Here is a 23,580-nt window from a genome sequence, read left to right as displayed (position 1 = left end):
ATGTGTAACTGCAGATGTGCTTTTTTGTTGCGCATAGACCTGCAGTTCCACTGCCAAATTGTTATGGTTTTAGGATTGGCCATTTTGCTGGGATTGATCGATTGGCGCCCCTTGAGCTGACGGGGGAAGGCGACGTAAAATTTCCTGTAAAACGGTGTCGAGTACTCCAAACTTGTGATTTACATCTGTATGTGTTGTTCGAGGCTTTGTGTTAAATTGTCAACTCTCTGGGTTAGATTATCGAGTTTCTGGCTGTGCTCTTCCACTTTTTGTTCGAGTTCTGGGACTCTATCTTCCAGTGAGGTATTTCTTACGTCAGCTACTGCTCGTTTTTTGCGAGGTGTTTCTTCCTTGCTTACTACGCTTACTGGTGTTTCGACTGATGCGGCCACAGTAGTTTCCATTTCTATGACCTCCGGCATTGGGAGTGGTTTTGGAAGAGGGTCCTTAGATTTTGCAGGGGCTTTTAGTTTACTATTTTCCTGTTCCAAGTGTTTAATGCGGTCCGTGAGCATTTGAATGTGGTGGAGTGCCTGATCGAGTTTAGACTGTAATGACTGCAGCTCCGTCCCCTTTCCGTGAGAGGCCACTCCCGCCCAGCTCACCTGTTTCGGTCCGGGACTCTGAGTCCGGCTGCTGGTGCTGTTGCCACCTCCGCTGCGACTGCTGCTGCGCCCGCTGTCCAAGGACTGGAAGGAGCTCGAGCGGTCCTTCCTTCGGGTGGATGGTGGGTCGTCGCAGGTCCGGGATTTGGATCTTGACTGGTGCTCCGATGTTTTCGTTTGGGGTCGTTGAAATCGTTTCTTGCAACTCTTATCGCCTGTGCGGTGCCCTCCTCCGCAGACAATGCAAACTGGGTCGCAGATTTCTTCCTTTATGTGCTGGTTGCCGCAGTACGGGCACCGTTGTTGCGGTGGCTCCGGACATACGTCTCTTCTGTGTCCGACTCTTCTGCAGTTCGTGCACGCCTCTACTTTCGGAATGAAGGGGTAGACTGGGCACAGGACCCCGAAGTAGACGATGCTATCTGGTAGTTCGTCCGCGTCGAAGTGGAGCAGAAGGGACTTCGATGTTCTTCCCATGGTTCGTGCTTGTACGATGTCAGGGTTTCTTTTGCGGAATTCTGTCATCATTTCTTGGGGAGTTTCGCCATTGTAAGCCCGATAGATGATGCCTTGCAGGGCCCTGTCCGGAGGGGCGATGTACGACGTCATGACGACGTCTTTGCCTTCTAACTTGATTTGCTTGACTGCGACGTAGCGTAGTGAGTTTGCCTGCGCCGGCGTCGATATGGTGAAAACATTTTTTGCAGAATTTGTTCGAGATTGGTCTTTATCAGCCTCGGTCGCGGTGATGCCGCTCGCTGTCGCGATCGCGTGCCTGATAGACTTCTCGGTGTAGCGCGTGAAGTCGACGCCACCCGTTGGTCTGTAGATGATTTTATAGTCCTCCTCCGGGAGTCGGGGAAGCGGTTTCTTAGGATGCAGTGGAGGGAGAGGTTGCGCCTGCGGCTTCTCGGTCTGCTTATTTGGCTTCTGAGCTGTTGATGACTCAGCTTTGGGGTTCTTATTGCGGTAGGAAACAATAGTTTTCCAATCGGTCGTATTGAATTCGACTGGGGAGGCGTTAGTCCCAACTACGGCGTACTCCATGACTGCCGCCGAGGCGTTCGCGCCGCGCTAGGCCTGGCGTTCGGGTAAGTTAGAGCGCCGGGGCGACGCTGGCTTGAGACCGTCGGAGCTCGGTCGCCCGAGCTCCGATTTGCTTAAAAGAGGTCTTGAAAGGTGCCTTATACATTCACGCTTCTTGTCCGTGTGTCGGCGTATCCTGGTGTTTTCCTTTGCAGCAGGTGCTCGAACACGGAGCCCAAACGAAGCACATGCGTCGCCGTTGGCCCCCCTTGGTGCAAGAGAGAAGAGCAAACGCGGTTAATTTGAAATTGGCGCCATGGGCGTCTCGTACCATCTCGCACGTCCTCTCGCGTGCGGGACGCCTTTATTGCGACGGCGCCGCTCTCGCTGGCGTGCCGCGCCCGTTGATGTCGGCGGCGGCGGCGCGCTGGCATGGCCCGTAGCGTGGCCTTGCTGTGCGCGCTCGCCGTGCTTCTGCTGCTGGCGGCCGCGTACCTGTGTCCGCGGCTGCCGTCCAGCCCCGAGCCGGTGGGACCCGCGCCGCAGGGTTTGGGGCCTCCGCGCTACGTGACCCGCGAGGGCCGGCCTAGCAAGCTGTCGTTCGAGGACATGCTGCGCGACGACTTCGAGTTCGACATGCGCGGCTCGGACGTCATGGTGTTCCTACATATCCAAAAGACGGGCGGCACCGTGTTCGGCCGGCACCTGGTGCACGACCTGGAGCTCGAGCGGCCCTGCCAGTGTGTGCGAGGCCGCAAGCGCTGCCGCTGTGCCCGGCCACCGGGCAGCGGCGGCCAGCGCTGGTGGCTCTTCAGCCGCTACTCGACGGGATGGAAGTGCGGCCTGCACGCCGACTGGACCGAGCTCACGGGCTGCGTTGACGGAGCCATGGATCGCGCCGAAAAGGCCCCTGCCAAGCGCAGGTGAGCGCTCGTGCCGCGAGGAGTTGCCACCGTCTGCAGTGCGCTTGCGAGGGACCCTCCGTTAAGCAGTCTAGAGTGTGTCGGCGCTCTTGTTCACTCAGGGGTTGGAGTTTTCTGTTTAAAACGAAAAAAAAAATAAAACAGTAAAAGTACACCGAATTCAGTTTTCCACAATCGGTTTTCGAAAATGTCAATATTTTTTACATGCGAAGACAGGGGCGTCATGAGATGGTGTTTTTATTGAATAACCAATAATAATAATAATAATAATAATAATTGGTTTTTGGCGAAAGGAAATTGCGCAGTATCTGTCTCATATATCTTTCGACACCTGAACCGCGCCGTAAGGGAAGGGATAAAGGAGGGAGTGAAAGAAAGGAAGAATAGGTGCCGTAGTGGAGGGCTCCGGAATAATTTCGACCACCTGGGGATCTTTAACGTGCACTGACATCGCACAGCACGCGGGCGCCTTAGCGTTTTTCCTCCATAAAAACGCAGCCGCCGCGGTCGGGTTCAAACCCGGGAACTCCGGATCAGTTGTCGAGCGTCCTAACCACTGAGCCACCGCGGCGGGGTGAATAACCAACGCAGTTGTGCGATTCGGGATATTGCCCGTAGCTTACTCTTCTCTACAGACTGGAAAGCACCTTATCCTCACTACCTTCAAGATAAGAACTGTTCGCTATCATCACCCACTTAGATTTGTCAACTGCATGAAGGGTACTGACACGAAGCCGCGCATGGGCATCATGAAAAGGCATGTTTTGGCTACTGCAACCATTGAGTAGGAGTTCTATCCTTGCTGTCAACACGCAGACCACATGATTCCTGCCCTCTTGCTCAACCCATTGTGACCATCCAATGATAAGATGTCAGCCAAGTTCTAAGAATTAAACTTGCACTTTTTTTTTTTGTCTGCTGGCTATCTCATTTACTTCCAATACTTTTTTTTTATTGATAATAGTAATTCCATCTGCAAACCAAAGCTCAAATTACCATTTTTATGTTAATTACTTGTAACTAAACAGTTCACGCTGACAAAAATGCTAAGATAGACTCCTAAGTGAGTTTTTGACCACGCAGGATTACTGTATTTGGTGTATGCAGATTTAACGTCCCAAAGTGACTCGGGCTATGAGGGGTGCCGTAGTGAAGGGCTCTGGAAATTTAGACCACCTGGTGTTCTTTAACGTGCCCAGACATCGCACAGTACACGGGCCTCTAGAATTTCGCCTCCATCGAAATTTGGCCACGGCGGCCGGGACGTCTTTCGGGTCAGCCAGCAGCCGAGCGCCATAACCACTGAGCCACCGCGGTGGCTCTGTATTACTGTATTAAATCGCCAAAAAAAGTCATTCATTCGTCGAAAATTATATTAATCTCCTCGAAAAAACTAAAGTTGCATTCTGAAATAAACACAAAAAGAAAGTGCTGAATATTCAAAAAATAAAAACCTAATAAGTCCAACTGCTACTTATGAAGTGGTAACGGTAGCTTGCACATCTTGGCCCATCCTCAAGCAAGCATGTATGCCTTGTTTTCTGACTGCATTTCCTAGCTACCTGTTCACAAATTGTCTGGTGATGGCGATGGATAGTTTAATGTAAAGTTTTGCTATTTATACAAGTTTTGCTTATTAATTGAATCTGCATTCAATATTTTTGGTACACGAACCATAAATTATTTAACTTTCAAACTTAAAATTGCTTAAAAGAAGTGGGGATAATATTACTGTATTTTTCATGCAACAAGTGCAAGTTCGAGAAATTTTTCATTTTTATAGAGTAATGAAAGAGTATTCATTGTGGACTGTTCCAAAATCCGTGATACTCAATGAGAGTGAATACAAACAACTGCATCTGGTGCAGTGGACAGCTATAAAAGGCAGAGGGATGAAAGGAACTAAGCTGTGATATGAATGAGATATTGCATGACATTTAAAACTGGATCTTTTGGCTTTTCATGTTAACGAATGCTGACATTGATTGATCAAAAGAAATTTCTTTCTTTTAGCGGGTTCATTTCCATATGATGGGATAATGGAAGTGTTCAGTTTGATCTTACTGAGAGTTGAGTGCAGAGAGTTTTTAACCAGGGAAAGTCATGAATATGAACATTCACTTATATTGACTATTAGGAGAGTAGCTGGCTATATCGTCAGAGCATTGGAAACATTTAGAAAAGTCCTTGTGATTAGTTTTGTTCTGGTATATTCAGGAAGCGATTAGGACTCCTTCATTTACCAGAGCAACCCTGCAGGTATCTGCAGAACTGGACCAGTTCTGTGAAAAAAGTTGAGCTGAAATCACCCCTGTCTATTTCTACGAATCCTGCAGCATCCTTAAGTTTTATAAAAAGTGGGCGCAAAACTTGGACAAGGACAGAGGAAACACAAGTGGCGACTGACAAGCGCTTGTCAGTCATCGTTTGTGTTTCTTCTCGGTCCTTGTCCAAGTTTTGGGCCCACTTTTTATATCATGCAAAGCCAACTTGCCCTGCAACATGCTCTTCTGAACGTAATCAGTTTGTGGCACTGAACTTACGTTGTGTTTGCTAAACACTGAAATGTCTTGCAGGTGCACATCTGTTGAGTGGTATATCACATTTCTTGAGTGCAATGTTGGTCTTGAAATATTGCTCTGGAGTATTCCAGAGCGCACGACACAACGGCACGACACAACGGCAACTGGCAGCTAAAGCTTTGTTGAGAGCCATTCTAATTGAATTGAAACTTCTTGGAGCGGGTCCTCATAATCCAGCTAAAATGGTTTCGTGCAGCCAGAATGTGCTGTTTTATTTCCAGAATGCAGTACTGCTCCCCAAAAGGACTGACATCAAAAGGGTGACTGACAGTATGGGTGCGGGCCTGCAGGTACTTTTATGTGACGCTACTGCGGGAACCTGTGGCCCGGTTCCTGAGCGAGTTTCGGCATGTTCAGCGTGGCGCCACCTGGAGGGGTTCACGCCACCTGTGCGGAGGCCGCACCCCCACAGCTGAAGAACTGCCACCCTGCTTTAACGGCTCCGACTGGCGAGACGTCACTTTCCAGGTATGCCCAGAAATGCTTGGCATGTATGGGATTGGGCTGCTTTACTGGACACCTCCAAATTTGGGGCACGAAAATGCACTGCACAAGCAGGAAAAAGGGCAAGACAAGTGCAGACTAGCAACTAGTGGTTTGATTTGCAGAAGGCTATTCTTTGCTTTGTGGGAGTGCTTGTCATTTTGTTGTTCTTTCTCGTGACGTGTATTCCATGGGTGTAGTAGGCGGGCACCAAACTGTCCAGGGCTGCATTTTGCTTGCAGGCATGGCCACCTCAGCAGCTGTGGTATTACGCATTATATGTGGGGCTGTTGTGTCAGACTTCCTCAAGTGAAAAAAATACCAGGTACTGCGCATGCTGAATTGCCACTGCCGCCTTTGATTTGAATGATGGTAGAGTTGCAGCATATAGGCATATTTAATCCCCCCAGGGGGGCGCCTGCAGCTTGCAAACGTCACGACGGTGTGTAGCGACACCGCGGGTTCCCGAGCATCCGCAGGGACATCCCCGCAAGGGGATGATGGTGAACAGTGCATCACCACGGACCCGAGCACCCACGTTTCGCCGTGCGTGGCTTCGCCGTGTCCGGGGAAAAGGGGATCCTGGTGGTTGAGCCGATGCCGAGCGTTTGGACCTTTAAGGCCCCTCGGCGGAGGCAACACACCACTTTGGCCCCAGCTTCCTATAGACGGCACCTCCGGCCTGACCAGACCGGGGGAAATCGACCGGGGGAAATCGGCAGTCGCCTTTTCCTATTCTCCACTTCATCTTTCACTTTCCTGCCCCTTTCTCACAACTCTCCTATCTCCTACTCACTTCTTGGTTTTTTCCTTTTTCCTGGCGGCGAGGGTTAACCTTGTGTGGCTGACAAACCTTTGTTACGGCATATTTGGTTATAGTGATGGTGTACAGCTGGCGCGGACTGGGCTTTTTAAAGGCACCTGTCCCGTCCCCATGTAGGGCTCCATGGTGGGCGGCTGCCACCATTGCCGAACAAAGAACACATTCCATGGCTTCTCATTTTTTTCAACCCAATCTCCCTCGAAAAAAAGGGCGCACCGAGACAGATAAATTCTTCAAAAAAACGCTACAAGCTTCCCTCGATTCCACGTTGTTCACAGCGAGACAGATAAATTCTTCAAAAAAAACGCTACAAGCTTCCCTCGATTCCACGTTGTTCACAGCGAACACGAGGAACAGACTGCTAGACAAGTGTCACCATTCATTGTTACCAGGACTTGACAAGTGCCATAGGAGAAGGGTACAAAATCAAAAAACTAGCAAACGGAGACCTTCTTTTAGGAGTTTTATACACCCACCAACAAGAGAAAAAGAGAAATTGTCAGAAGTGAAGTCATTTGGAGATATACCAGTCAACCAGTCACAATCAGCACACACTGATCTTTGAATACTGTTCGGGGAGTTATCTCAGATGATGACCTCAAATATGTAACTGATGAAGAACTTCTGGAAGGTTTGAAGGAGCAAAATGTGACCAACGTGTACAGGATAAAAATGAGACGAGATAATAAAGAAATCCCCACAAAGCACATTGTCCTGAAAAGAAATCCCCACAAAGCACATTGTCCTGAAAAGAAATCCCCACAAAGCACATTGTCCTGACATTTGCATCTAGTATCCTCCCCGACTCCGTAGAAATAGGCTACATAAAGCTCCAACTAAGACAGTACATGCCAAACCCACGACGCTGCTTCAAATGCCAACGTTACGGCCACAGCTCTCAGAGTTGCCGGGGCCAACTCACATGTGCTAAATGCTCTTCCCATGAACACGATTCCGAAAACTGTGCAGTTGAACCACACCTATGTGTAAATTGTGAGGGCAGCCATCCTGCATACTCACGCGCATGTCCAGTTTGGAAACAAGAAAAGGAGATTGTCACAATCAAAGTCAAAGAAAACATAACATTTAGGGAAGCGCAGAAGAGGGTAGCTTTGATGCACAAACCTACTTTCTCCAATGTGGTGCAAAGGGGGCACAGCACCACAGCCGGTTTCGGCTCCCACTCAGGCCACACGCAGTGAGCCTGTAGCGGGGCCACCCGTGCCCAAGGTGGCAGCAGCTAGCGCTGCGCCACCACCCACAAAACAGGACGCGCGGGCCTCCAGGTCCGCGGGCCCTAAGGTCCCCCCCCACACGGAGAGGCCGAACATGGAAACAAACGTGCGGCTCGCACGTTCGTACAGCGTGTCAGAGGATGCGATGGACACGATGGACACAAGTCAAAGTAGTCCTATTGTGTCGACGCCGGAAGGGCGGCGGGGCTCTATAGACCGAAAAAAAAAAAAGCCCCGAATAAGGGCGCCTGAAAACCCAACCTAGTTCCTTTCAGTACCCACATAATACAAGATGGCTTTTATACACTGGAACTGTAGGGGACTCTTACATAACCTAAGCGACATAAAAGACATATTAGCCACATACTCACCTGTCGCCTTGTGTTTACAGGAGACAAATTTAGGCTCTAAACACGAAAACATTCTAAAACACTATAAGGTCTTCCGCTGTGACCGAGAGCAGGCGAGTCGGCTTTCGGGTGGCGTAGCCATCATTGTTAACAGTGGAATCGCAGCCCGAGAACACAAGCTTAAAACCAAATTAGAAGCTGTGGCGGCCATCCTGCACACATTTAAAACACTCACAGTGTGCTGCGTTCATATAGATCCACATCTTAAAATAACACTCCAAGACTTACAAGACCTTTTAGTGCAACTACCAGAACCGTTTTTGATGGTCGGAGATTTTAACGCCCACTCCAGTTTTTGGGGCAGTAACAAAACCGACACTAGAGGCCAACTGATTGAGGATTTTATACTCTCCAATAACCTTTGCCTCCTGAACACTGGCAAACAAACCTATTGTTCCCCTAGCTCAGGAAAATTGAGTTGCATAGATTTGTCTTTTAGTTCGTCCTCGATTTTTACAGATTTTAATTGGGATGTCTTAGATAACCCATATGGAAGTGATCATCTACCCATACTAATTAGCTTAGCACATTCACCCAAAGTAATCCCAACTAAACCACAACGATGGAAACTGCACTTAGCCGACTGGGCACTGTTCCGTGAAAAAGCCAGCCTAGATAGAATAGTATCTGACGACGAGAGTGTAGACGAACTAAACGAATTTCTCACAAACTGTATTATTGCTGCTGCACGCCAAGCTATTCCTCAATCCTCTGGAATAGTAAAACAAAATCACAAATACTAGTACACAAAAGAATGCAAAAGAAGCAAAAAGGAAACATACCAAAGCCTGGGGCATTTTTCACAGATACCCTACTCAGGAGAATTTTATAAAATTTAAAAAGGCAAGAGCAAAAGCTCGTTATATCCGTCGTAGTGCCGAAAAATCTTCTTGGAAAAATTACGTGTCGTTGATAAACTACTCAACCACATCAAAACAAATGTGGGAGAAGGTCAGAAAGCTAAAAGGCAACTACTCTCCGTTCACAGTCCCCCTTCTTACTGCTCCCGGTGTACAGACTAGTCTAGAACAACAGGCAGATATTTTAGGCAAATATTTTTCCGAAGTTTCCAGCTCATCCCATTACAGCGATTCACTTTTAAAATACAAAAAGACAGCAGAGAAACAAAGACTGCCGACAGGTTGCGGTACAAACGAACCGTACAATAGTTTAATTACAATACAAGAAATCCAAACAGTACTTTCTGCCGGTAAACATACTGCCCCCGGCCCAGACCAAATACATTACCAAATGCTAGCCCATCTTTCTGAACCTGCCGTAGAGGCACTTCTAAAGTTCTTTAACAAAGTTTGGGTATCAGGAAAAATACCCAAAGCTTGGAAAGAAGCTATTATTGTGCCGTTTCTTAAACCCGGGAAGCCACCAACCTCTCCGAACAGTTATAGACCCATAGCCCTTACCAATTGCCTCGCCAAGTCATTTGAAAGTGTCCTAAACATAAGATTAATTTTTGTCCTTCAATCCGTGAACTTCTCGACAGCCATCAATGTGGTTTTAAAAAAGGATGCTGCACAACAGATCACCTAGTCTGCCTTGAAAGTACTGTCATAGATGCGTTTATACACAGACAACAATGTCTTGCAGTCTTTTTTGACTTAGAAAAGGCATACGACATAACCTGGAGGTTTGGGATTCTGCAAGACCTTGCCGAGCTTGGCGTGCGCGGCAGGATGTTAAATTGCATAAAAGACTTTTTATCCAATCGCTCATTCGATGTGCGCCTAGGCTCGACTTTTTCAAAGAATTTTATTCAGGAAAATGGGGTACCCCAAGAATGTATTTTAAGTACAACTCTCTTTGTCATAAAAATGAATTCTATTAGGAAAATAATCCCAAGGTCCATTATGTATTCTGTCTATGTTGACGATCTTCAGATAGCATGTACATTCTCAAACATATCCACTTGCGAAAGACAAATACAGCTAACAATAAATAAACTGGCAACATGGGCAGACAGGAATGGTTTCCAGTTCTCTCCACAGAAAACAGTGGCCTTACTTTTTTCACTGAAACGGGGTCTACAGACAGACCCCACATTACACCTAAACGAAACCCAGTTACCTTTAAAAACTGAACGCAAATTCTTAGGCATAGCATTTGACCGAAAACTAACTTTTCTACCTCACATAAATGCGTTGAAAAAGAAAGCTTCTCGATCGCTGAATATACTCAAGTGCTTTCACACAAACACTGGGGTTCTGACAGGGCAAGCCTTCTACACATCTATCGCTCTGTAGTACGATCCTGCTTAGACTATGGTTGCCTGGTGTATGGTTCTGCAAGGCCATCCTACTTGAAACGACTAGATCCAGTGCACAATTTGGGGTTGCGTCTTTCCACTGGCGCTTACAGGACGTCGCCCATAAACAGTCTTTATGTCGAAACAAACGAACCATCACTTACAGATAGAAGAAGCATGCTTGCATACTTACATGCTCATACGTCCTAAAAATCCGTTCCCTTCCAAAACACATCTGTTATGAAATAGTTACAAAGTGTCCATCCAGAACAATCTTTAACAACAAACCGCAAACCACCAGGCCACTGCTCTTACGCTTTGAAGAGATCTGCCAGAATCTCGGCGTACTGAACACATTACCCAGCATTGCGCAAAGACGAGGTCCACTGCCTCCATGGTACGATTTTCCTACATTGTGCTATTTCACTCTCACACAGTTCCGCAAAAAGCAAACTCCACAACACCAAATAGTACAAGAATTTCTGGCACTTGAGGAAAAATACAATGGTTTCACAGCCTTTTATACTGACGGTTCGAAAACGGATACTTATGTAGGAAGTGCAGTGGTGCGAGGGAATTCGGAGACAACAATACGACTTCCACAGTGCGCATCCATCTTCACTGCAGAATGTTACGCAGTATATGTGACCGTAGAAAAAATACTCGGTGAGAACCTCAAAAACACTATTATTTAGACAGACTCTTTAAGTATACTTACAGCTCTCCACTCAAGAAACGCAATCACTCCTATACTTGGTGACATTATACACAACATAGTAACAGCCACAGCTAGAAGACAAAACATTAAACTCTGCTGGGTCCCGAGTCATGTCGGCATAAAAGGCGATGAGCGAGCAGATTTCTGTGCTGCTCAAGCTCGTGGCAAGGAAATAAAAAAAGTAAATATACCCTTGAATGACTGCATGAAATTAGTACAAAGGAAGTTAAGGAAAAAATGGCAGTCGGCTTGGAACAGAGATGTGGAAAATAAACCACACTTGGTAAAGCCAGTTATAGGTGAATTTAAGTCACGTGTGCACCAGGAACGTTTTAAGGAAGTGATTGTATGCCGTCTCCGGATAGGCCACACGCACCTTACGCACAACTTCCTGCTAACAAAACAAGATAAACCTGTTTGCGAGGAATGCAGAGATGAACTTACGGTTAACCACATTTTATTCTCATGTATAAAACTAGAAAAACTGAGAAAAAAGTCCTTCACTCATTTTTATCATAATTGCATTCCTTTCCACCCTACATTGCTTTTAGCTGATAATGCCATTGTTAACATACCTTCCATTTTTAGCTTTTTAAAAGTAGCAGGCGTACTTGAAAAGCTGTAATTTTTTTTACCCACTGGATTGCTTTTATACATGATACACCTCAGCCACTTTCTCATTCTTGAGAAGTAGGCTGAGGCTGTTTATTTGATTGGTTGGGAGCCTCTGGATCCTTGCTAGCCAAGGAAAGCCGCTAAGGCTGCCTGACCTTCTTTAAGGCTTCTACCATTAGCCATTTCCAAATTTCTTCCCTTCTTTTATTACTAGGCAGTACAATCTTTTTAAGTCATCTGCACCATCGCCTCTTTTTCATACTCCAAAACATTCTGTAGAAAAGCAATTCTGTACCTTGTGCTTGGCGCATGATGGCCTTAGCTGCCTATGGGCCATAAAACCCAGCACAACACACAACACAGGCATATTTAACCAGTAAATTGTTTTATTTGTATTTATATTATACATGTTATGTTTCGTGCAGATATTCATGCTTGTTCTGAATTTGAGGAGTTCAGAATTATCCACCTGCAAAAATGAAAGGCCCTGCATATAGACCAGAATCCAGAGCCGTTCTCCAGTGCCGCCATTTTCTGCCATCTGGCACGCCACGGTGCAAGCATTTCTTTGGGGAATGCGGGGTTGCAGTAGCCCTGCGCTGCTCCCCGCCTGCATGAAAGTTGCAATATACTAGCATTCGGGAGCAAGAAAACATCGCCGAGCATATTTCCTCAGCGCTGTTGTGTTGCAGCTAGTTTTGCGTTATCAGAAAGGTAAAATATGTGCAGCATAACAACGCAGTTTCTCCCGTTTCATCAAATCTGGAATATATATTAGTAGAAAGTCAGCCTTCACTTCTGCAGCCAGCAGATCAATACAATTTTTTTGGAAGCTCTCGGTGCATTGCCTAGCCATTCGGGCCTGTGTCATAGAATCTATAGTGAAATCATGTATATTTTGTTCTGACTTACTTATTGTTAGCCCTTCACTACGCTGAGTGTCCTCTAACATATGAAAAAAGCAATGTAAATTGATAGTGGTCGTGCCTACATCCCCTTACAGGAAATGTGTTTAATGTGAGCACTAGTTACCTCATCACTCGGATGCTGAAGACAAACCACGTGTGATTGAGAACACACATTTCACTCACTGAACAACCTTCATTCTGGAGCTCACTCATCCGCCAACCTCTTGTGTGTCACTAAATCATTGTGTCAGATCACTAAGTCTACATTCTGATGCATAAAGTTGTCAACCCTTTAAGAAAAGCAGACACTTATTTATCACTGACGGTAGGACATGTAAAAGGCAGAAACAAGGTAATCACCAGCACAGAAGTCTCCTTTTAAATACCGTTTTCCATTTCGTAGCCTGCCTGATTGACTGCCCTCGGATATCGCCTCAACCAGGAGCAATGCACACCAAATAAATGCAGCACTGTCTGGTACAGGAAAACATGAGTAGTGACGCACAGTTCGATGTGCGCCGCCTATGCAGCCCACAGTCCACCGGGCCACGTACGCCGAGAGGTGGTGCCTGGTGTAATGAGTAGGAGTACACCCGCAGCCCCTGAATGTGAGGGTACAGAAATCTCGTCTGCAATGCGTGTAGTCCATTGCGCAACATGGTTGCTATAGTCTTCACTCAAGTCCACTCATTGATCTGTGCCCACTCTTATATTAAGCCCAGAGATCAGAAATCTCGTCTGCATTGCGTGTAGTCCATTGCGCAACATGATTGCCATAGTCTTCACTCAAATCCACTCATTGATCTGTGCCCACTCTTATATTAAGCCCAGAGATCAGAAAACTCGTCTGCATTGCGTGTAGTCTATTGTGCAACATGATTGCCATAGTCTTCACTCAAGTCCACTCATTGATCTGTGCCCACTCTTATATTAAGCCCAGAGATCAGAAAACTCGTCTGCATTGCGTGTAGTCCATTGTGCAGATTGCCATAGTCTTCACTCAAGTCCACTCATTGATCTGTGCCCACTCTTATATTAAGCCCAGAGATCAGAAATCTCGTCTGCATTGCGTGTAGTCCATTGCGCAACATGATTGCCATAGTCTTCACTTAAGTCCACTCATTGATCTGTGCCCACTCTTATATTAAGCCCAGAAATCAGAAATCTCGTCTGCATTGCGTGTAGTCCATTGTGCAACATGATTGCCATAGTCTTCATTCAAGTCCACGCATTGATCTGTGCCCACTCTTATATTAAGCTCAGAAATCAGAAATCTCGTCTGCATTGCATGTAGTCCATTGCGCAACATGATTGCCATAGTCTTCACTCAAGTCCACTCATTGATCTGTGCCCACTCTTATATTAAGCCCAGAAATCAGAAATCTCGTCTGCATTGCGTGTAGTCCATTGCGCAACATGATTGCCATAGTCTTCATTCAAGTCCACTCATTGATCTGTGCCCACTCTTATATTAAGCCCAGAAATCAGAAATCTCGTCTGCATTGCGTGTAGTCCATTGCGCAACATGCTTGCCGTAGTCTTCATTCAAGTCCACTGACTGATCTGTGCCCACTCTTATATTAAGCCCAGAAATCAGAATACTCGTCTGCATTGCATGTAGTCCATTGCACAACATGATTGCCATAGTCTTCACTCAAGTCCACTCATTGATCTGTGCCCACTCTTATATTAAGCCCAGAAATCAGAAATCTCGTCTGCATTGCGTGTAGTCCATTGCTCAACATGATTGCCATAGTCTTCATTCAAGTCCACTCATTGATCAGTGCCCACTCTTATATTAAGCCCAGAAATCAGAAATCTCGTCTGCATTGCGTGTAGTCCATTGCGCAACATGATTGCCATAGTCTTCATTCAAGTCCACTCATTGATCTGTGCCCACTCTTATATTAAGCCCAGAAATCAGAAATCTCGTCTGCATTGCATGTAGTCCATTGCGCAACATGATTGCCATAGTCTTCACTCAAATCCACTCATTGATCTGTGCCCACTCTTATATTAAGCCCAGAGATCAGAAAACTCGTCTGCATTGCGTGTAGTCCCTTGTGCAACATGATTGCCATAGTCTTCACTCAAGTCCACTCATTGATCTGTGCCCACTCTTATATTAAGCCCAGAGATCAGAAAACTCATCTGCATTGCATGTAGTCCATTGTGCAACATGATTGCCATAGTCTTCACTCAAGTCCACTCATTGATCTGTGCCCACTCTTATATTAAGCCCAGAGATCAGAAATCTCGTCTGCATTGCGTGTAGTCCATTGCGCAACATGATTGCCATAGTCTTCACTCAAGTCCACTCATTGATCTGTGCCCACTCTTATATTAAGCCCAGAAATCAGATATCTCGTCTGCATTGCGTGTAGTCTATTGCGCAACATGATTGCCATAGTCTTCATTCAGGTCCACTCATTGATCTATGCCCACTCTTATATTAAGCCCAGAAATCAGAAATCTCGTCTGCATTGCATGTAGTCCATTGCGCAACATGATTGCCATAGTCTTCACTCAAGTCCACTCATTGATCTGTGCCCACTCTTATATTAAGCCCAGAAATCAGAAATCTCGTCTGCATTGCGTGTAGTCCATTGCGCAACATGATTGCCATAGTCTTCACTCAAGTCCACTCATTGATCTGTGCCCACTCTTATATTAAGCCCAGAGATCAGAAATCTCGTCCGCATTGCGTGTAGTCCATTGCGCAACATGATTGCCATAGTCTTCATTCAAGTCCACTCATTGATCTGTGCCCACTCTTATATTAAGCCCAGAGATCAGAAAACTCATCTGCATTGCGTGTAGTCCATTGCGCAACATGATTGCCATAGTCTTCATTCAAGTCCACTCATTGATCTGTGCCCACCGTTATATTAAGCCCAGAGATCAGAAATCTCGTCTGCATTGCGTGTAGTCCATTGCGCAACATGATTGCCATAGTCTTCACTCAAGTCCACTTATTGATCTGTGCCCACTCTTATATTAAGGCCAGAAATCAGAAATCTCGTCTGCATTGCGTGTAGTCCATTGTGCAACATGATTGCCATAGTCTTCATTCAAGTCCACTCATTGATTTGTGCCCACTCTTATATTAAACCCAGAAATCAGAAATCTCGTCTGCATTGCGTGTAGTTCATTGCGCAACATGATTGCCGTAGTCTTCATTCAAGTCCACTCATTGATCTGTGCCCACTCTTATATTAAACCCAGAAATCAGAAATCTCGTCTGCATTGCGTGTAGTTCATTGCGCAACATGATTGCCATAGTCTTCATTCAAGTCCACTCATTGATCTGTGCCCACTCTTATATTAAGCCCAGAGATCAGAAAACTCGTCTGCATTGCATGTAGTCCATTGCGCAACATGATAGCCATAGTCTTCATTCAAGTCCACTCATTGATCTGCGCCCACTCTTATATTAAGCCCAGAAATCAGAAATCTCGTCCGCATTGCGTGTAGTCCATTGCGCAACATGATTGCCATAGTCTTCATTCAAGTCCACTCATTGATCTGTGCCCACTCTTATATTAAGCCCAGAAATCAGAAATCTCGTCTGCATTGCGTGTAGTCCATTGCGCAACATGATAGCCATAGTCTTCATTCAAGTCCACTCATTGATCTGTGCCCACTCTTATATTAAGCCCAGAAATCAGAAATCTCGTCTGCATTGCATGTAGTCCATTGCGCAACATGATTGCCATAGTCTTCACTCAAGTCCACTCATTGATCTGTGCCCACTCTTATATTAAGCCCAGAAATCAGAAATCTCGTCTGCATTGCGTGTAGTCCATTGCGCAACATGATTGCCATAGTCTTCATTCAGGTCCACTCATTGATCTATGCCCACTCTTATATTAAGCCCAGAAATCAGAAAACTCGTCTGCATTGCATGTAGTCCATTGCGCAACATGATTGCCATAGTCTTCACTCAAGTCCACTCATTGATCTGTGCCCACTCTTATATTAAGCCCAGAAATCAGAAATCTCGTCTGCATTGCGTGTAGTCCATTGCACAACATGATTGCCATAGTCTTCACTCAAGTCCACTCATTGATCTGTGCCCACTCTTATATTAAGCCCAGAAATCAGAAATCTCGTCTGCATTGCGTGTAGTACATTGCGCAACATGATTGCCATAGTCTTCATTCAAGTCCACTCATTGATCTGTGCCCACTCTTATATTAAGCCCAGAGATCAGAAATCTCGTCCGCATTGCGTGTAGTCCATTGCGCAACATGATTGCCATAGTCTTCATTCAAGTCCACTCATTGATCTGTGCCCACTCTTATATTAAGTCCAGAGATCAGAAAACTCATCTGCATTGCGTGTAGTCCATTGCGCAACATGATTGCCATAGTCTTCATTCAAGTCCACTCATTGATCTGTGCCCACCCTTATATTAAGCCCAGAGATCAGAAATCTCGTCTGCATTGCGTGTAGTCCATTGCGCAACATGATTGCCATAGTCTTCACTCAAGTCCACTCATTGATCTGTGCCCACTCTTATATTAAGGCCAGAAATCAGAAATCTCGTCTGCATTGCGTGTAGTCCATTGTGCAACATGATTGCCATAGTCTTCATTCAAGTCCACTCATTGATTTGTGCCCACTCTTATGGTGGGCACAAATCAATCGTGGTGTTCGTCTCTCGTCTCTTGTGTCCTCGTCTTTTGCTGCGCTACACAGTGTATTGGAACTATGTACCAACAAGCCCAAAAAGCCACGCTACTGATCTTATATTAAACCCAGAAATCAGAAATCTCGTCTGCATTGCGTGTAGTTCATTGCGCAACATGATTGCCATAGTCTTCATTCAAGTCCACTCATTGATCTGTGCCCACTCTTATATTAAGCCCAGAGATCAGAAAACTCATCTGCATTGCGTGTAGTCCATTGCGCAACATGATTGCCATAGTCTTCATTCAAGTCCACGCATTGATCTGTGCCCACTCTTATATTAAGCCCAGAAATCAGAAATCTCGTCTGCATTGCGTGTAGTCCATTGTGCAACATGATTGCCATAGTCTTCACTCAAGTCCACTCATTGATCTGTGCCCACTCTTATATTAAGCCCAGAAATCAGAAATCTCGTCTGCATTGCGTGTAGTCCATTGCGCAACATGATTGCCATAGTCTTCATTCAAGTCCACTCATTGATCTATGCCCACTCTTATATTAAGCCCAGAAATCAGAAATCTCGTCTGCATTGCATGTAGTCCATTGCGCAACATGATTGCCATAGTCTTCACTCAAGTCCACTCATTGATCTGTGCCCACTCTTATATTAAGCCCAGAAATCAGAAATCTCGTCTGCATTGCGTGTAGTCCATTGCGCAACATGATTGCCATAGTCTTCATTCAAGTCCACTCATTGATCTGTGCCCACTCTTATATTAAGCCCAGAAATCAGAAATCTCGTCTGCATTGCGTGTAGTTCATTGCCCAACATGATTGCCATTGTCTTTATTGAAGTCCACTCATTGATCTGTGCCCACTCTTATATTAAGCCCAGAGATCAGAAAACTCGTCTGCATTGCGTGTAGTCCATTGCGCAACATGATTGCCATAGTCTTCATTCAAGTCCACGCATTGATCTGTGCCCACTCTTATATTAAGCCCAGAAATCAGAAATCTCGTCTGCATTGCGTGTAGTCCATTGCTCAACATGATTGCCATAGTCTTCATTCAAGTCCACTCATTGATCTGTGCCCATTCTTATATTAAGCCCAGAGATCCTCATCATTGTTACCACTTAGACGTATTGCACAAGTATGCGTTGTTCTTGTAATCTCAGCTTGAACATGGCGAACCGTGGTTCACCATGCTCTGTCTGTCTGTCTGGCAGGGTTAATTGAAGGTCACTGGATGTAATTTGGCTGACGATGATTATGAATATCTTGCTTCTTTGGTTCTTGTCTGCAGGAGTTCCTGTCGTGTCCATGGAATTTGGCAGTGAACCGGCAGACGCGCATGCTTGCCGACCTAACCCTGGTAGGTTGCTACAACCGGTCGGGGCTGAGCGAGCACCAGCGGGACCTGCTGCTGCTGGCCAGCGCACGGGAGAACCTGCGCCGCACGGCCTTTTTTGGCCTGACTGAGGAGCAGTGGCGCTCCCAGCACCTGTTCGAGAGCACCTTCGGTCTGCGCTTTGTGCGCCCCTTTGAGCAGCTCAACGAGACACGTAGCGCCGCCGCCCAGGGGCGGGTGCCCCCTGCTGACCTTGAAGCAGTACGCAGGTGGGTGCCCCCTTTCTTGCCATCGCTCACATCCGTGTTTTACGAGTGATCAATATTTGGGCACGGAGCGAAACTGGCAGAGAAATCTGATTTGAACATGCTGCAAGTAGTTTGCAACACTGTGAATTATATGGGGATTTAAGCCAGTCTGAACGACGTGTGCTGCAAACTAGGTTCTTTCTGGCTCCTCACCTCGCACCTCGCATCTGGCGGCCAGGGTAGAGTGGTTGTAGGATAGCCGTGGCCAGGCCTGCAGCTTTGTGCACATGTGTATACAGTTAAACCTCGGTGTAACGAAGTATTCCAGTTTTCATAACTTCACGCCCATAGAACACCATGTATTTTTTGCCTCAATATAATGAAGTAGAAGATTTTTCCGCATTTTCAATGCAACGAAATTTTATTGATGGCTGGAAAGAAACCAGTGGGGAAAATTGTATCGCAGCCACGAGTGGTTGAGCAGAGCGCATGCTGGAGCACGCATTGGAATGCATGCGTCATATGGGTGCCGCCCGGCTTTCACATAAGGAGTGCATATGCAGACACAATACGGCGACGGTCGTATTGGTGAGTGCGCCGCTGGCATGAGCAGCAGCAGAGCCTTGGCATGGTGCCAGGCAAGCCTGCAGCTCTCGCTTCTATCTTGCCAAAATTGGCGCCGAATGCAATGTGCTGCCTGTGCTCGAAGGCAGCATGCCTGCGTTTGTCACGTTTACAGGTACCCAAAGCTAGACAGACAGAAGGCCTGGAAGGCCCAGTGCCGTTAACGCACCCATTAGCTGAGAAGCCCCTCACGCGCTTCACACCCAACAACCTCGCTTCTCGCTCAGATGGTGCACTTTTGGGCAAAAAGACACACACTCGGACCAGCGGCAAAAAACATGAGAAGTGGAACGGGCCTGATTTAATTTCATTGTTTGATGTTTGGAGGACACTGTTCTTGCTGGAGAGAGAGAGAGAAACCTTTATTGCTGGAAAAGAAGGATTCCTGGATTCTTAACGGAAGGGCCGGGTGGCCGTTAGCTGATCACTGGCGGCAACCTTTTCGGCAGGAGAAAGAAAGGAGAGGAGAGAGGGGTGGGAAGGGGCAGTAGGCGTGGCCCGCCGCAAGGCCGCCACTGACGGCCACGAGGTCGCAGCTATAGCAGCGATGGAACGCGTCCTCGTGTTGGCAATGTGCTCGGGGCACTTACAAGAGGATGATGACAACAAAACCAAATCCCAAGTCGAGTGCATCATTGCCGTCACCCACAAAGTGTTTGGCGCTACAGACGTGCCGAGGCAGTTCACGAGCTCACAACATAAGCGAGACGCGCGTAATGCCGTTGCTGCTGGCGAAGAAAGGGCAGCAGTAAAAGACCACTTTAATCGCAAATAAAGGTTTTTCCCCTGAGTTATCCGTAGCGCATTTTTGGCAGATTCTTAGCATGCTAACAGAATATTGATGCTTCAAAATTTCAGTTTCACGAAGTAAAGTGTCGATTTTACTGACCTTGTTAAATCGAGGTTTAACTTAACTGTAGTTGCCTGTCTTTCTGTTGTGGAATAGGGGCATGTGGACAGACAACGACACTCACGATGTGAAAACAAGGGAACTAGAGAATACAGCTACAGTCGATCCCGTAACTCGGAGGGGATCGCGAAATAGTTCGATATATCGATAATTCGGAATATAAAATATGCATGTCAAAAGCCTCTCCAACAACTCCACACATCTCAAGGCAGTTTCCTGATGTCGTGACTGACGGGAACTTACCGATCTGTGCCTCAAAGGCGCGTAAAAAAAACAAAAGCACAGCGCGATGACCAGAGCACTTTATTTCGGAAGAAAAAGATCTGTGACCTTTGCTTGCTTTTCCTTCTGCACCAAGTTCATTAAGCTGTCCTCAAGCTTGTTGACAGTGTCCAAATGAGAAAGGCCAGCTCCTTCCATTCTGCCACAACAGCGGCGAATGACGCTGAATGCTCATGCAAGTTCAGCTGCAGTGTATGGTGGTTGGTCCTCTTCGTCGGAACCTTCGCCGCTGCTCGAGTCTGCGTCCTCGTCACCCATGATGTCAGCCACAATCTCCACATCAGCGCGATCCGCTACAGCTTGCACGCCATCGTCTGCGCTGATGAAATCGCGGGCTCTAACGCCGCTTGGGATGGCGCCTGGGAATGCCGAGAGCTCGCGAAATTCGCTGTCCAGGCATCCAGCGTCATCGTCTTCACCGTCAAGACATCTGTCACCTGCAGCTACCACAAAGCCTGCTTGCGGAAGCAGTTCACAATTGTGCTTTTCTTCTCGTCGTTCCAAGCACCAGCCAGCGTTTGAATGGCTCCAAGGAGGTCCACCTTGAGTTCGATTCCTAATCGAAGGTTGATTAGGAGCCTCTGCACCAGTCGTCATCTGTACCCAACCTTTCACAATGCCTTGGTCGAGAGGCTGAAGTTTTGCTGTTGTGTTTGGCGGCAGAAACTTGAGGGTGACCTGCTTTAATGGGCAGACGACATGATGTGCCGAACAATTGTCAAAAAGAAGACAAACTTTGCGGCCAGACTTCTCCAGTTTGGCATCCCACGCCTGTAGCCACTCAGCGAAAAAATCGCGTGTCATCCAAGCTTTCCTATTGGACGCGTATCGAACCGGGAGGCCTTTCGCGTTCTTAAAGCAGCGTGGCGACCTGCTCTTTCCGATAAGAAATGGCCGTAGTTTGCATGTCCCATCCATATTTGCAGCAAGCAAAATCGATACACGCACTTTGCTGTTCTTTCCACCATGGCATGCAGTGCCCTTCAGATGCAGAGTCTTGTTTGGCAGCATTTGCTAAAACAGTGCCGTCTCATCTGCGTTGAATATTTATGACGGCGAAAAGCTGCCAGAAATATTTGGCCACTCTTCGGACAACCACTTCTCTATGTGGCTTGTGCTAGTCGCCTCGCTTTCGCCCGAAAGGGTCTTTCCGACGATGCTGTAGCGACTTAAATCGCTGCTGCCAACCAGTGCCACCAGTGAAGCTTTCTTCTCCGAAGGCCACAGCAAACCATTTGGCCTTCTCCATGAGCATTGGGCCGTCAACAGGTATGTTCTTGGTACATGTCTCCAAAAACTAGGCGTGCCTTCTCGACCTTGTCAAAGGTTGGGACGCGCTCCAGGGCGACTGGACTGCGCTGCCTTCAGCTTAACATCGGCTTTGTTCTTGAGGAACGTACTCAGGGTGCTGCGAGGAATTCCGAATGCTGCGGCGACCGACGACTTTTTCTCACCAGCCTCCACCCGTCGAATGATGTCCACCTTTGTTGAAAAATCCAAATTCTTGCGTTTTTTCGCGGCCATGGCTCCGGAACACATGCCAAAAGCGGAAAGAAAAACGCACTGCACCACACGAGTCTCAAGCCTTCGCGTTGGCCTCAAGCCACAAGCCCAAGCTGCTCTGGCCTCGTTCGTCTCTCTGTGCCAGCGGTGTCAGCCAACCAAAACACAGGGAACGGGCGCCTGCGGTCAGCGTGGTTCCTCCCTCCCGCTTCCCTTTCACACCCAATCGCACTCCAAGTGCTCCTCGTCACGTGCCTTTTACCCATATGCCCCTTTCTCAGGGTGCGGGGCGGCGTGCGTGAGAGGGCGGGAAAATCGCGAGAGCTTCAAGAGAAGCACACTTGCCTTGCGGGGGTGGGATGCGGTGGGAGAAGCGCACTTGCAAGGGTGGGGTATGGTGGGAGAAACGCACTTGCTGGGGCGCAGCTCAGCACGGAGTTCGATGCATCGACATGCGGTGCATAGGAGTTCTATATATGCGAACAATATCGCTATACTTTTGCATGGGATTTCCAAAGGGATTTTTCAACTGTTCGATATAGACAATGATTCGATATATCCGGGTTCGATATATCCGGGATCGACTGTAGTGCTGTGAAATACGCAAAACGATTGCTTCTTGCGTGGAATGGAGCTATTGTTGGCGACATATACAGAGAAAAATGAAATCACTATGTCACGAAGGTACATTTATAGATTGGTACATAAACTCTTATGGGGAGACTCAGTTACGACGTACAAAGTTTGAACAAACTAGCCAAGAAGCACATGTCACAGTGCTTAAGGCAGTCAGTGGTGACTTGAACTGTGCGCACCATGCACCTGAAGGCATGAGCCACACAACTCATCTCACTTTGCAATGCAGTGTGCCAGGTTTATTGGCTTGGTGTAGATGGGCCTATCTACACACAGTACACTGTATATTTGTGTGCTTGTCATGGTCCCTAGGTTCCCTTGGGCACATCTAAGCCAGACACAGCCATAGGCAAGATTGGATGGTTTAAATTTATCGTGCCTAGCTGAGTGCAGTGTGTTTAACTCAATTGTTGATTGGAGTTTGGAGACATTGTAAATTAGCCCGGGCATCGCATTCTGCCCTACTTTTGGAGAGGAGAGGGTTCTCCGTTCAGGGCTGCCACAGGAGGCCATGGGGGGGGGGGGGATGGTGCTCCCGTTGTCTGCATGCGATGTGCAGAGGTCTGTGGTATCTATCATGTGATTACACGGGGGTGTGCCAACATATATGGCAGCCCCCAGGGACTGGAGAGCTATACCTCAGATGGATCAAAGAAAGCCATGCTGGGAGCGGTCATTTGCAGAGGGCCAAGAAAGAGGTCGGAAAGGGATGTGGTGCCAGTGAAACGGTTTCAGTGTTAGTTGTCCATAGCGTTAGTTTTCTTTAAAAGAGAGCACAAAAGGCTCAAATTTACAGAATTAAGCGAC

General features: G+C 47.0%; 1 protein-coding gene across 1 annotated transcript in view; it reads left to right on the top strand.

The window, feature by feature from the left end:
* Positions 1–1,997: 1,997 nt before the first annotated feature.
* Positions 1,998–23,580, top strand: part of LOC144124543 (heparan-sulfate 6-O-sulfotransferase 1-like) — a 63,266-nt gene continuing 41,683 nt past the window's right edge. The window contains exons 1-3 of the mRNA XM_077657285.1: positions 1,998–2,554; positions 5,427–5,604; positions 18,526–18,839. Of these exons, the coding sequence (XP_077513411.1) occupies positions 2,064–2,554; positions 5,427–5,604; positions 18,526–18,839 (983 nt within the window). The 5' untranslated portion in view covers positions 1,998–2,063. The remainder of the gene's footprint in view (positions 2,555–5,426; positions 5,605–18,525; positions 18,840–23,580) is intronic.

This window comes from Amblyomma americanum, chromosome 3 (assembly GCF_052857255.1).
Source record: "Amblyomma americanum isolate KBUSLIRL-KWMA chromosome 3, ASM5285725v1, whole genome shotgun sequence".
In the NCBI taxonomy this organism is placed as follows: Eukaryota; Metazoa; Arthropoda; class Arachnida; order Ixodida; family Ixodidae; genus Amblyomma; species Amblyomma americanum.
The sequence above is the reverse complement of the archived record's forward strand: the minus strand, read 5'-3'. Positions and strand labels throughout refer to the sequence as shown.